The following is a 13,711-nucleotide window of genomic DNA, read 5'->3' as shown; positions in this document are numbered from 1 at the left end:
GGCAGACACACAGGGAGAGCTCCCATTGACCGGTTCACTGCTCAAAAGCCTGCAACAGCCGGGGCTGGGCCAGGCCAAAGCCAGGAGACAGGAACTCAGTCCAGGTCTGGCCTGTGGGTGGCAGGGACCCAGTTACTTGAGCCGCACCTGCTGCCTCCCTGGGTGCACGTTAGCAGGAAGCTGGAATCAGGAAAGGAGCTAGGACTTGAACTCTGGCACTCTGATCCTGGATGTGGGCATCCCAACCAATATCTTAATTGCTAGGTCAAAGATCTGCTCCCTGCTCCAACTTATAATTTGTCACTATCTCTCTTATAGGTTTGATTTTATTTCACAAATTTTGCTCTTCTTATTATTTTCTTGATTCTACTTTCTTTGATCACTGTTTTTGCATTTTTTCTATTTAAATACAAGCATTAAAGACTACACCTTTTCCTCTAAGCATGGCCTTAGCATGAGCTGTGTTCCACAAGATTTGATATACAACTTTTCATTCTCCTTCAGTTCTAAATGCTCTAAACTTGCAGTATGATTTCTTCTTTGACCCTAGAGTTATTTAGAGCTATGCTTCAACGTTTAAATATATGAGCATTTTACAGTTATCTTCCCCAAAGCCCCTTGTTTCTTTGGAAATGAATACAGATTCAGATTCCCCTGTGCCCTTCATCAACTCCCCTGAGGGTCACGTCCTACATAATTATGGTCCAAAAGCCACACATTTGACATCACTACAATGTGTGGGGTCTGTTCTGTCATCCCTTGTGTAACCACTGCTTCGACCAAGGTACCCCTGTGCACCACCAGCGCACAGATCTCCCTACTGCTGCCCCTCGGTACTGGTGCCAGCTCCTCCTCCCTCCCCAATCCCACCATCCATAACCTCTGGCAACAGGAATCTACTTTGGTCTCTTCAGTGAACTTTCTAAATGACTGATCATTACTTGTGCTGTCATCATCAGAAGATGAAGTATGTGCCATTCCAGTTCCTGGAAATTATTGAGAATTGTTTGGTGGCCCTGTGCAGTAGAGGACTATTTTTGTTAAGTATTTCCTTGAGGAGATATTGTACTCTGTCATGACCCTTGCTCATTTTTGTGTCCTTAACTATCAATAGCTTATGGGGTCAGTTAAAGAGTCCCTGCTAGAAATTTCTCGCAGTCAGTTTTATGAGGCTGTGTTACAAAGTGGCAACAAATTTAGGATTGTTCTATCTTCTTTGTTAGGGAAAGCATTTATATTATATAGTAGTTTCATTTCAATTAATTCTTCTTGTTCTAATCTGCATTGTCTGTAAGTGCTCCCAACATTATCTTGGCTAACATTTGTCCAATCTATCTATAACTTCTATTTAATTTTTACTCTATTGTTCTCAACTATGCATATACACGTGTATGTCTTCTTATGAATTATTTCAGTGTTATTTGGCTTCTGTGATGGCTGTTGAGTCATGAGCTGTAAGTTTAATTATTCCCAGTTTGAAGCTGCTCTGTCATTGCGCTCTGAATATTTTTGTCAGTGTCAATGAGGGTGCTTCAAAAAGCTTGTGAGAAAACGGAATGAATAGTGAGTTTGTTTTGATGCAAAAGTTTTTGAAATCCATGCAGTTTTTCATACCATGCATTTTCAGTGAACTCTTTGAACACTCCTCGTGTATGTTTCGGTGTTTGGTTATTTTACTAGGAACTGGCTAGAGGCGTCTTTCTTTTCATTTTCCTAATTTGGAGTTTGTATTGGGTTGGATGAATTTGCGCACTGGTTTCTTTCTTTGGGCCTGGGCTATCATTAGACCTCACATAAAGGATGTCTCCTCCTCACTGCTTCAAGCCCCCCTTTCTGGAGCTCTGGAGGGTGTTAGGCTTTGCCATTTCATCTTTTATGTTTCCTCTCTTCTGTATTTTACATTTCTCCGTGTTGCCATGTAGGCATTGTTTCAGATCTATACTCCAATTCTCTTAGTCTCTCTTCAGTGCTGTCTAATATCCTGTTCAATTTCTTTACTTCTTCATACTAATTTTATTTTATTTTTTTCATTTCTGGGTCCTTTATCAGGCCTGTTGATGAAATAATATCAACTATATCTATTTTGCATTCTGTGCCTGCTCACTCTGCAATGTAAAATATTGCAGGGCTGATTCTGGTGCATCTAACTCTTTGTGGTTCGAGCTTATGGCATCCTGTTTCAACATGGGTTTCATTTTTGTTTTACTTTCTTCTCTAAGAGTTCCTATGTCCTGTCACTTTGTCTGTGGGAATCGTTGTGACCTATGTGAAATCTGGCTCTCCCAGAAAAAATTTAGATTCGCTTCTGCCAGATAGTTGGGACACAACCAGCCTGGAACCACTTTAACAGAATTCTGGTCTGGAGGATTTTCAAGACATCCATGTGGTATGAGTTAGGGTTGCCAGCGTGGTGAACGCCAGCTGGTAATTGTTAATTCTGGGGGGATTCCCCCCTTCCCTTCAGGACCATTTCCAGACTAATCATTTTCATGCCGTTCCTGAGGGGTGGAATAGGCTTATGCCCAGTTCACATTGAAAATGAGAATATAGTCATTTGGGACTTCCTCTTCTTAGGCAGGAAGAAAGTGCCCAGCTCAGGAAGGAATTGGAATTTCTGTTCTGCTCCTTATCACCCATAAAGGTGTGGGCTGTAGAATGTGGGCATCCCAAATGCCAGCTTATCTGCTAGCCAAACACCCACCCCATGAACTCACATTTTTTTAAAGATTTATTTATATAGTTCAAAGTCAGAGTCATATGGAGGGGGAGAGAGAGAGAGAGTGAGAGAGAATATCTTTCATCTGTTGGCTCACTCCCTACACGGCCGTAATGGCCAGGGCTGGGCCAGGCTGAAGCCAGGAGTCAGGGGCTTCCTCTGGATCTCCCACATGGGTGCAGGAGCCCAAAGCACTTGGGCCATCTTCAGCTTCTTTCCCAGGCATACTAGTAGGGAGCTGGATTGGAAGGGGAGCAGCCAGGATATGAACCACGGCTTGTATGGGACGCTGGTATCCAGGCTGCAGTTTAACCCACTGTGCCAGAATGCTGGACCCTCCGAATTATTAAAAAAAAAAACTTTTTAACTAGAAAATTTAATTCTATAATGTGCTTAGAAAAACAAACAAGTTGTGATGAGAGGGTTAAGCTGCCATTTGCAATGCCAGCAACCCGCATCAGAATGCCTGTTTGAGTCCTGGCGGCTCTGCTTCCAATTCAGCTGTCTGCTAATGTGCTTGGAAAGGTAGGGGAAGACCCTTAAATGTTAGTCTCCAGCCACCCATGTCGGAGACTCAGATAACAGTTCCAGGCTCCTGGCTTGAGCCTAGCCCAGCCCTGGCTGTTGCAGCCATTAGAGGAATGAACTTGTAGATGGAAGTTTCTCTTTCTTTGTCTCTCCCTCTCTCTGTCACTTTCACTTTCAACTAAATACATAGATCCTTTTTAAAAAAGAAAATCCGGGATGGTGCTATGGCATAGTAGATTAAGCCTCCACCTGCGGCACTGACATCCCACATGGGCAACGGTTCATGTTTCAGCTGCTCGTCTTCTGATCCAGCTCTCTGCTTGTAGCCTGGAAAAGCAGCAGAAGATGGCCCAAGTGCTTGGGCCGCCGCACCCACATGGGAGACCTGGAAGAAGCTCCTGGTTCCTGGCTTTGGATCGGCCCAGCTCTGGCCATCGTGGCCGTCTGGGGAGTGAACCTATGAATGGAAGACCTCTCTCTTGTCTCTCCCTCTCTCTGTAACTTTCTCTGGAATAAATAAATAAATCTTTTTTTAAAAAAGAAAAGAAAAGAAAAAGCAGCATGTAACAATAGTGGGGAAGAAGAACAATGAATGGCTGGCCCTATGACATTAAAACAGCTGTATTCAACTGCTGAGACATTAAAAAAAATTATTTATTTATTTGAAAGTCAGAGTTACACAGACAGAGAGAAGAAGCAGAGAGAGAGAGAGAGAGAGGGGGGTCTTCCATCTGATGGTTCACTCCCCAGTTGGCCACAATAGCTGGAGCTGTGCTGATCTGAAGCCAGGAGCCAGGAGCTTCTTCCAGGTCTCCTACACGAGTGCAGGGGCCCCAGCACTTGGGCCATCTTCTACTGCTTTCCCAGGCCATAGCAGAGAGCTGGATCGGAAGTGGAGCAGCCGGGTCTCGAACCAGTGCCCATATAGGATGCCAGCCCTGCAGGCCAGGGTGTTAACCAGCTGCGCCACAGTGCCGGCCCCCCGCTGAGGCTTTACGCCTTCCTCGGATGTGACTGGCAGAGTCTGTGGTGTTCTGGACAAACGTAGTGACTCACAAAGGGATCTGGAAGGACAAAGATGAGCATGGAGGATGACAGCACCAAGTGGACACAGCACACAAGCCAGAAGCAGGGTTCACTGGAAGGCAGTGGGTGCAGAGGCTTGGGTCAGCCTGGGCGCCTCAGAGGAAGAAGGACCCTGAATGGCAATGGCGGGGAGTTTGGTTTCGGTGTTGAATCCATCTCAGCGATTGCATTAGAGTGTCTCCTGGGGCATTTTTACAAAATCACGTTGGCGGCCGGCGCCGCGGCTCACTAGGCTAATCCTCCGCCTAGCGGCGCCGGCACACCGGGTTCTAGTCCCGGTCGGGGCACCGGATTCTGTCCCGGTTGCCCCTCTTCCAGGCCAGCCCTCTGCTGTGGTCAGGGAGTGCAGTGGAGGATGGCCCAGGTGCTTGGGCCCTGCACCCCATGGGAGACCAGGAAAAGCACCTGGCTCCTGGCTCCTGCCATCGGATCAGCGCGGTGCGCCGGCCGCAGCGCGCCGACCGCGGCGGCCATTGGAGGGTGAACCAACGGCAAAGGAAGACCTTTCTCTCTGTCTCTCTCTCTCACTGTCCACTCTGCCTGTCAAAAAAAAAAAAAAAAAAAAATCACGTTGGCATTAGGGTGCAGAGGGATTTAAGGGAGAAAAGATAGGGGGAAGGGGAATTGGGAAAGGACTATAACTATCCCATCTTCAAGAGCTTTATTAAGATGTAACTCACATACACAATTCAGCCATATAAAGGTGTTACATTGTGTTTAGATGACTTACAGAATTGTCAGCCATCACTGCTGTCTGATGTTCGAATATTTCCATTGCCCCTGCAGGAAACCTCCCACCCCCAGCAGTCTGACCTCACACCCCGACCTGTGCTGCATCCCTAATTATTCACTAGCCCACTTTCTGGCTCTACAGATTTTCCTGTTCTGGACATATTTTCTTTTGTTCTGGACATTTAATATCAATCAAGTCACATGGAATGTGGTCATTTGTAGCTGGCTTCTTTCACTTAGCTTAATGCTTTCCAGTGAACCACGCATTAGAATTGCATTCCTTTCGATTTCCAAAATTTCCAATTGCATGAAAGTGCCGCATTTTGTTCATCTGTTTGTCGGGTAGTAGACACGTGGGTTGTATTTTACGAATAATGCTGCTTTGAGGGCATTTGACAAGGATCCACATGCGCGGACGCCTTCGTTTCTCTCGAGTGTATACCTAGGTGTGGAACTGCTGTATAGTGTCATAAACACTGCCTGTTCTCCCAAGCAGTCGCGCCCTTTTCCCATCTCCACCATCCGTATCTGGGGCTCCCAGCTCTCCCAAACCTGCCTGGGTTAGTGGGTGTGACCACAGCCGTCCCTGGGGGGGTCTGAAGCGGCCTGCGTTGCCTTTCCTTGCTGGCTCGTCATGTTGCACTTGCATGGGCTTCTAGGACTCTTCTGTCTCTTCAGGTGCTTTGCTGATTTTTAAAAATTGGGTGATGTGTCTTGTTATTATTGAGTTACAAGTATTCTCTACACAGTCTAGACACCAAGGTCCCTATCAAATATACAACTTCCAAATATTTCGCCAACCCTGCAGATTGATTTTTCGTTTCTTTGATGGCGTCACAAAAGTTTCAGATTGTAATGAAACCCACATTCCTATTATTTCTTTTGTCAGCTGTGCTTTTATTGTTGTATCTAAGTTTCTCTAACCCAGGGGCATGGAGATTGCACCTCCATTTTCTTTGAAGGGCTTGAAAGTTTTAGCTCTTACCAGTAGACCTGTGATAAGGTTTAATGACTTCTTCTGTTTAACGAAAAAAGTGTGATGGGGCTGGCGCTGTGGCATAGCAGGTGAAGCCGCAGGCTGCAGTGCAAGCATCCCATATGGGCGCTGGTTTGAGACCCAGCTGCTCCACTTCTAATCCAGCTCTCTGCTGTGGCCTGGAAAAGCAGTGGAGGACGGCCCAAGTCCTTGGGCCCCTGCATCTACATGGGAGACCTGGAGGAAGCTCCTGGCTCCTGGCTTCGGATCGGCGCAGCTCTGGCCATTGTAGCCTTCTGGGGAGTGAACCAGCAGATGGAAGACCTCTCTCTCTCTCTCTACCTCTACCTCTACCTCTCCTTCTCTGTGTAACTCTTTCAAATAAATAAATCTTAAAAAAAAGAGTGAGACAGGAATCCACATTCATTCTTTTGTAGGTAAATATCCATTTATCACAGCACCATCTATTAAAATATTCTTTTCTAAATCTTTTTTAAAAAAAGATTTATTTTATTTATTTGAAAGACAGAGTTACAGAGAGAGGCAGAGACACACACAGAGAGAGAGAGAGAGAGAGAGAGGTCTTTCATCAGCTGGTTCATTCCCCAAATGGCTGCAATGGCTGGAGCTGAGCCAATTCAAACCCAGGAGCCAGGAGCTTCCTCTGGGTCTCCCACATGGGTGCAGGGGCCCAAGACTTGGGCCGTCCTCTGCTGCTTTCATAGGCGCATCAACAGGGAGCTGGATTGGAAGTGAAGCAGCTGGGACTTGAACTGGCACCCAAATGGGATGCCGGTGCTGCAAGCCAGGGCTCTAACCTGCTGTTCCATAGCGCCGGCCCCGAAAAATATTTTCTAAAAACAGCTTTGCCTGATATCCGCCCTTCCCCCAACATTGGCCATTGTAACAGTCCACTCTGTAAGGAATACTGGAAGCCCCAGCAGAGACACTGAGAGAGGATGTGTTAGGGAAGTCTGACAAAGTGGACCAGAGGGGCTTGGGGACTGTCCAGGCAGGGACTGAGAGGCGGGAGGATGTGAGGAGGACCCCAGGGATCCTGTCCCCCACCTCCCCCTCTGCAGCAGGAGGCGGGCAGCCACGTGGTCCCACATGACCTGTGGCCGTCCCAGAGCCCATCTGCTTGGCCTTCTCTTTATCCCCCTGACTTAGAGATCAAAGCGATGGCTTGATCAGCTCAACCACAGGAAGCAAGCCCCAGTGAGGACGGTCGGATCGGATTTTGTGGTTCCCCTCGGGCGGAGCATCTCAGTGCACAGAGCAAACAGAGACGTTTGTGTTGCTGAGAGCGGGTTCCACACACACTGGAATCTTCAGGGTTCTGTCGCTAACTCCAGCAGGGCCAGCCAGCGGGTCTGCGTACAAAGCAAGCTCCCCTCACAGAACAATGGAACTTTCCAGCCCCGGGGGAGTTTAGATGCTGGAAACATCTTGCCTGCAGGACCCACTGCCCCAGAATTTTGCAGGTAAATGCAGATGAGGCTGCCCAGCTGGCGACGGGGCGCCTCACTCACAGAGCTGCTCCCCAGGGCTGCGGGCTCGGAGGAGAACAAGGGGACGTGTGTTCAGAGGTGACTGTGCCAGTGGCATGGCCTCGCTGACAACCCTGCAGCTTCGAGGGCAGCCCTTTGTGTTCTGTTCTGCGTGTGCCCTGTGCAAACGTCCCAGCCCCAGAGGCTGCTCCAGATGGGAGACCAACTCCACCCATCAGTTGTCTTTGGTCTGATTATGAAATAATCAGGCTCACTACTGAAAATACGGAAACTATAAAAAGATACATGAAAAGCCACACCCACAACCCCATCACCCAAGCACACTCTTGCTTATCTATGGGAGCGGGATTTGGAGTTTCTCATCTACTGCCATCTCCTCCGAATCGGAATAGCTCCTAGGACGGAGTGTTTGATAAATGTTTGTTGAATGCATGAGTGTTAGTATTTTGGCCTATTTATTTCCAGTCCTTTCTCTTTGTAAGCTTCTTCACAGTTTGCATTTCTCATGCATTTCTGGAGGTGCCCTCGAGGTGAGGCGTGAAATCTGTTTTTAATCTATCAACACAAACGTGCCTATGCCACGAAGATCTTCTGTTAACACTACTTTTAAAGACGCCAAGTATTCCACATCTCGTGTATTCCTTACTTATTTACTTTCATGTTAATACATAGTTTGGGGGAAATACATGTTTCAAAGGCTTGCCCTTGGATGGGTAGACCAGCTGGCTGCTTCACCGAGCTCCTCTGTCTTCTGTGGACCTAGAAGAGTTGCTGAAACCACCGTCCATGGCTTCCCTCCCCTGTCTCACTGGGCTGTACACAGGAGTGGAGACCGTGCCAGAGGGAAGTCTTGAAATTAGAATCAGAGCATGATCTCGTCCGACCATTGCAATTGAGAAATACTTTTTGGATATTATATTGTATGAAGCAATGAATTCAAAGAACTAGTCGTGACGCTAAATCCTGGAAATACATCTCCAGAGTCCAACAGAAGTCAGTCACCTTCTGCGTAACTCTGACTTGCCTTTTCACTCCCTGGACTAGCCTGTTACAGAGCGTTCTATTCGGGTTAACATAGCGCCATCTGGCGCTGAAGAGAAAAATGAGTGCCTGGAACTCCCCCTGTGGAGTTATCTGATTGGAAACACCTTAGAGGAGAATTACATGGGGATTGATGTGTGGTTTCCTGCAGGGTCTCCTTACCCGCACTAGATACACTCTGCCTCCACGTGGGTACCCAGTACACTTTATTAGCTCCTCCACCTGTTAGAGACTTCTGGCAAAACTCACAAGGATTGTCCAAATAGGGAACCATGAATGTCAGAACAGGAAACCACGGAAAAGGGCCAACCACATTCTGGAACCCATGAGAACTTTCTGCTGACACGGCGCAGGTGAGGTGCGGTTGAGGGAAGGCTCATTAGCCCACGGTCAACCACACAGGGCGGAGAAGCTAGGGAAGCACCCGCAGCAGATGCCCACGACTGCTGTTTAATACACGGCATCTACACCCAAATTTCCAAATTGCTAGTATAAAAGAAGGAGCAAGGCTGGCGTTGTAGCGTAGCGGATAAAGCCGCTGCCTGCAGTGCCGGCATCCCATATGGGTGCTGGTTCGAGACCTGGCTGCTCCACTTCTGATCCAGCTCTCTGCTGTGGCCTTGGAAAGCAGTGGAAGACGGCCCAAGTCCCTGGGCCGCTGCACCCGTGTGGGAGACTGGAGGAAGCTCCTGGCTCCTGACTTTGGATCTGCACAGCTCTGGCCATTGCAGCCAATCAGGGAGCGAACCTGCCTCTCCTTCTCTCTCTGTGTAACTCTTTCAAATAAATAAATCTTAAAAAAAAAAAAATGAGTGAAGTTGACTGACATGACAGAGTAGAAAAAGAACTAAGAGAACCAGAAGCAAATTTGTCTTGGCGATACTGATTTTTTAAAGGCCTAAATGAAATCTTTGCAGATAGAAATCTGCAGAATAATATTCTCAAGGATCCACGGATGGTTCCATATTTTAAAATCTGTTTACCCAACATTCATTCAACAGTGCTTGTGGGAGGGGCTGCTGTGTCCCCGAACAGGGTAACTGATTTATCAGCTCCTCGCGCTCACGCGTCCCTGGCTCCCTGCTCACGTCCCTCTCCAGGTCTCCCCTTCACTGTCACTGTGGCGCTCTGAGATCAGCTCGTGTCTCCACCGGTTTGCTTCTTGTGGCTGCTCAGCTCCCCAAGGCTGATGTCCTCGTCTGTCTTGTTCACGTCTGCAGCCCCAGTGTGCAGCCCAGAACCTGACACCTATTAGCCAACTTACGCATTCAGTATTTTGGACATCAGTTAAAAGTCTATGTAATATCGGCTGGCGCCGTGGCTCACTAGGCTAATCCTCCGCCTGCGGCGCCAGCACACCAGGTTCTAGTCCCGGTCGGGGTGCCGGATTCTGTCCCTGTTGCTCCTCTTCCAGGCCAGCTTTCTGCTGTGGCCAGGGAGTGCAGTGGAGGATGGCCCAAGTGCTTGGGCCCTGCACCCCATGGGAGACCAGCAGAAGCACCTGGCTCCTGCCTTTGGATCAGCGCGGTGTGCTGGCCGCAGCGGCCATTGGAGGGTGAACCAACGGCAAAGGAAGACCTTTCTCTCTGTCTCTCTCTCTCTCTCACTGTCCATTCATTCCATATTTCCCTCAATGAATATGGGGCAGGCGTTTGGTGCAGTGTAAAGACATCATTTGTGACATCCACATCCCATGCTGCTGTGCCTGGGTTCAAGTCCAGGCTCCAACTTCCTGCTGATGTGTCCCCTGGGAGGCAGCAGGGGATGACTCAAGTCGCTGGGTCCCTGCCACCCATGTGCGAGACCTGGATTGAATCCTTTGCTTCGCAGTATTTGAGGAGTGAACCAGTAGATGGAAGCTCTCTTTGTCTTTCTCTTTACCTTGCAAATAAGTCAAATAAAGAAATAAAGATGGGATGATGAATGCATGTCTATGAATGAATGGATACCAGGGGCCCTAAGCCCCTCACCTTATAGTCCCTCCAGTTTAAGGGAGACAGACAATTCAACAAGGCATTCCACAGCCAGGACCAAAACCCCACCCGACGACGTGTGTATCTCTATTCTAAGTTGCTGAATGAAAGACGGGAATTGTTTTACAGGAATCCTCTGCAACTTCCTCTCGTGGAAAGCCAGGAAAACCAGAGGCACAGAGTAACTTCCTGTTCCCTAAGGCCTGCCACCACAGGACACGCAGCAACTCAACGAGTGAGTGTCTCCCAATGCGTGGGGCGCAGCTGCTCCCTGATTCCAGGAACCTCAGGGATGGGGGGAGACTCGGGGGAGGGCATCTCTTCTAAACTAGTTGGGCTGACCCAAGCTGGTGGCCTACTGGCCACCCTGGGCACATTCTTCATTGTATGCCTGTCTTGGTCCACTAGGGGGCGCTGTATTGGCCATCAGGGCTCTCGTGGTCAACTCCTGTGACTGAGCTCCAAGTGCCAAGCGTGGACCACCTGGGCCTGGAGGCTGAGAGACAGGTCTTACTTCTGCTGTGACTTCTGCTCCCTCTGCTCCTGAATAATTCGCTCTCTCTCTCTCTCTCTCGGGTACCTCGCCCACCCACACCTCATCTGTAACATGACTGGGGGGAGTCTAGAAGACCTCGTGATGCGTGGGTATGGCACGTCAAATAGCACAAGGCCAGAAAAGTGTGAAGAATGCGGAAAAGCATTAAGAAATTAAAATCACGCCAAGCCATAAAGGTGGAGGAAAGTGTGTTACACGTTTCACTGTAGAAATACACATAGGCTAGCGCTAGCCAACTCCCCAGTAGATATTTATGCTCTTCTGCATTTTTTACAAGCATCAGCAATGCCACCAAGTCTGTTCGCAAACTTCCTGTGTGCCTGAGATGATTCCTTTGGAGAAATACATATCCACAGACTCCATCAGCCACAGACAGAAAAAATCATCGTGTCTGAACTGAACACACACAGGCAGGCTGTTTTCCTGTTATGATTTCCCCTCAAACAACACAGCCTAACAATGATACACATGGCACTTATATTGTTTTAGGTATAATAAGCGACCTAGCCATTATATAAAGCTTATGAAAGGATTGCATGGGTTATATGCAAATACTATGCCATTTTATATAACGGCCTTGAGACTTTGCCACCCACACAACACCCGGGGTGACTGTGCAAAAGGCAGTGGGCTGGTGCCTGGTTCAGAGATCCTGCTTGGGAACCAAGGCTCTTGGATTTGGATCCTGCTTCTGGAACTAGTCATCTGTGTGACCTCGAGCAAGTCCCTGCAAAATCTCTAAGCCTTATGTTATTCCGTTGGAGATAATTTCAGGGGCCGGCATTGAGGCACAGTGGGTTAAGCTGCTGCCTGCAGTGCCACCAACCCATGTGGGCTGTGGTTCGAGTCCCAGCTGCTCCACTTCTGATCCAGCTCCCTGCTTTGGCCTGGGAAAGCAGCAGAAGATGGCATAAGTCCTTGGGCTCCTGTACCCGGGTGGGAGACCTGGAAGAAGCTCCTGGCTCCTGGCTTCAGACTGGCTCAGCTCTGGCTGTTGCAGCCATTTGGGGAGTGAACCAGTGAATGGAAGACCTCTCTCTGTCTCTCAGACGGAGAGGTCTGTAATTCTCTTTCTCAAATAAATAATCTTAAAAAAAAGTAAAAGAAGAAAAAAAGATAATTGACACTTTCCATGAACTTTTTGAAGCTCCCTGGTATCCAGAATTGTCATTTGTTGGTCTTCTGCCTCTTGCTAACTGGGACATTTGTGTGTGTGTGTGTGTGTGTGTGTGTAATTTTTGCAGTGATTTGAAAGATTTATTCAATTTTTATTTTCACTTCTGGTTTCCTTTAAGTTTAACTCAGCTAACTAAAAATCAGGCTTAGTCAATTAACTAATACATTACATGTCCCAGATTTCCACTTTATGAAAGATGAGCCGCTTAGGGGATGTTATTCAACTCTGGTCCCTCTTCTTAATGTTTCTTCCATCTCATAATTCAATTTAATCTTGGCTATTACATAATCATCAAACATGATTTTGTTCCTCTTTCAAAAATCATGTTGGCCTTTGAATGGGATTTTTAACCATATTTTCAGTTAACACACTCGGTGCTGTAGGATAAACCAGCTTGATGGGGGAGGCGGAGCCACTAGTGATTGTCAGGGAGAGCGGGTTAGGGGGCTCCGGGCAGCTGGAACTCTGCACACTGACTGTGTCCTGACTTTGGCCCCCATCCTGGGCCCCTGCAGATTTGCACCTGCAGTGGGACCAGCAGCCACCAGTAGCCTGTGGGTGACCTGGGTCGGGGACATGTGGGGCTGCCTGTGGCCGAGCTCCGTGCCCTGAGCGCTCCTTGCCCTGAGCTTGCTCTATGAACCATGCCCGGCTGGCAGCCTCTTGGCTCCTTACTTCCTCCTCTGGACCCCAACTGAGCCCTGGCACACTGCTTCCCATCACGGCTTCCCTGTGCTGCTGCAGGCAAAGAGGGGGACCCTGGGACCCTGGATCCTCTCGTGAGGTGCTTGTAACCCCCCTGAGCCTCCACGTCCTCTCTGATAAAGTGAAGAGTGAAGTCCAGCAGCCCCCAACCAGAGGACCAAGCATGAGCCGGCTGGCTCCCCCCGGGAGCCCTCTGTCCATCTGTCAGGAGGCACAGCATCTGTCTGCTTATAATTCACCCCTCAATGCTAAGAGGCGCAGGGGATTTAGATCCAGCCTCCAACTTCTCTTCCCAACCCCACTCTGTGACCCTCTGCCCTCTATTTCCCACGTGTGCCTGTGCCTTCCCCTTCCTCTTCCTGTGGGTCTGCCCAGGAGCAATGGATCTGTGTAAATCATGCAGGGCCTCCTACTGCCAGTCAAGAGCGCTCCCGTCCCTACCTCACCCCGTCCTTTTCCTCGGCCCCCTGTGGGGCCTCCCAGGGATGCTGGTCCTTGCCTATTTTCTTCTCAACCTACCCTGGCCTGGGCCTTTCTCTCTTAAGCCTATACCCTAACTTTAAGTCATTCCCATCCTGAAAATAAAAGCAAACCAAAGGGGCCTGCACTGTGGGTATAGGGAATTAAGCTACCACCTGCAGTGCCACCATCCCATATGGGTGCTGATTCCAGTCTCAGATGCTCCACTTCCAATCCAGCTCCCTGATAAT

General features: G+C 48.6%; 1 protein-coding gene across 5 annotated transcripts in view; it reads left to right on the top strand.

Moving 5' to 3' along the window:
* Positions 1 to 13,711, top strand: part of IL16 (interleukin 16) — a 130,009-nt gene that overhangs the window by 75,821 nt on the left and 40,477 nt on the right. For all 5 annotated transcript variants that reach the window (XM_008275284.4, XM_051834280.2, XM_070054578.1 and 2 more), the window contains one exon: positions 10,693 to 10,798. In XM_008275284.4, coding sequence (XP_008273506.3) covers positions 10,693 to 10,798 — 106 coding nt within the window. The remainder of the gene's footprint in view (positions 1 to 10,692; positions 10,799 to 13,711) is intronic.

Source organism: Oryctolagus cuniculus, chromosome 12 (genome assembly GCF_964237555.1).
Source record: "Oryctolagus cuniculus chromosome 12, mOryCun1.1, whole genome shotgun sequence".
NCBI lineage: Eukaryota > Metazoa > Chordata > Mammalia > Lagomorpha > Leporidae > Oryctolagus > Oryctolagus cuniculus.
Note: the sequence above shows the minus strand (reverse complement) of the source record. Positions and strands in the feature narration are given on the sequence as shown.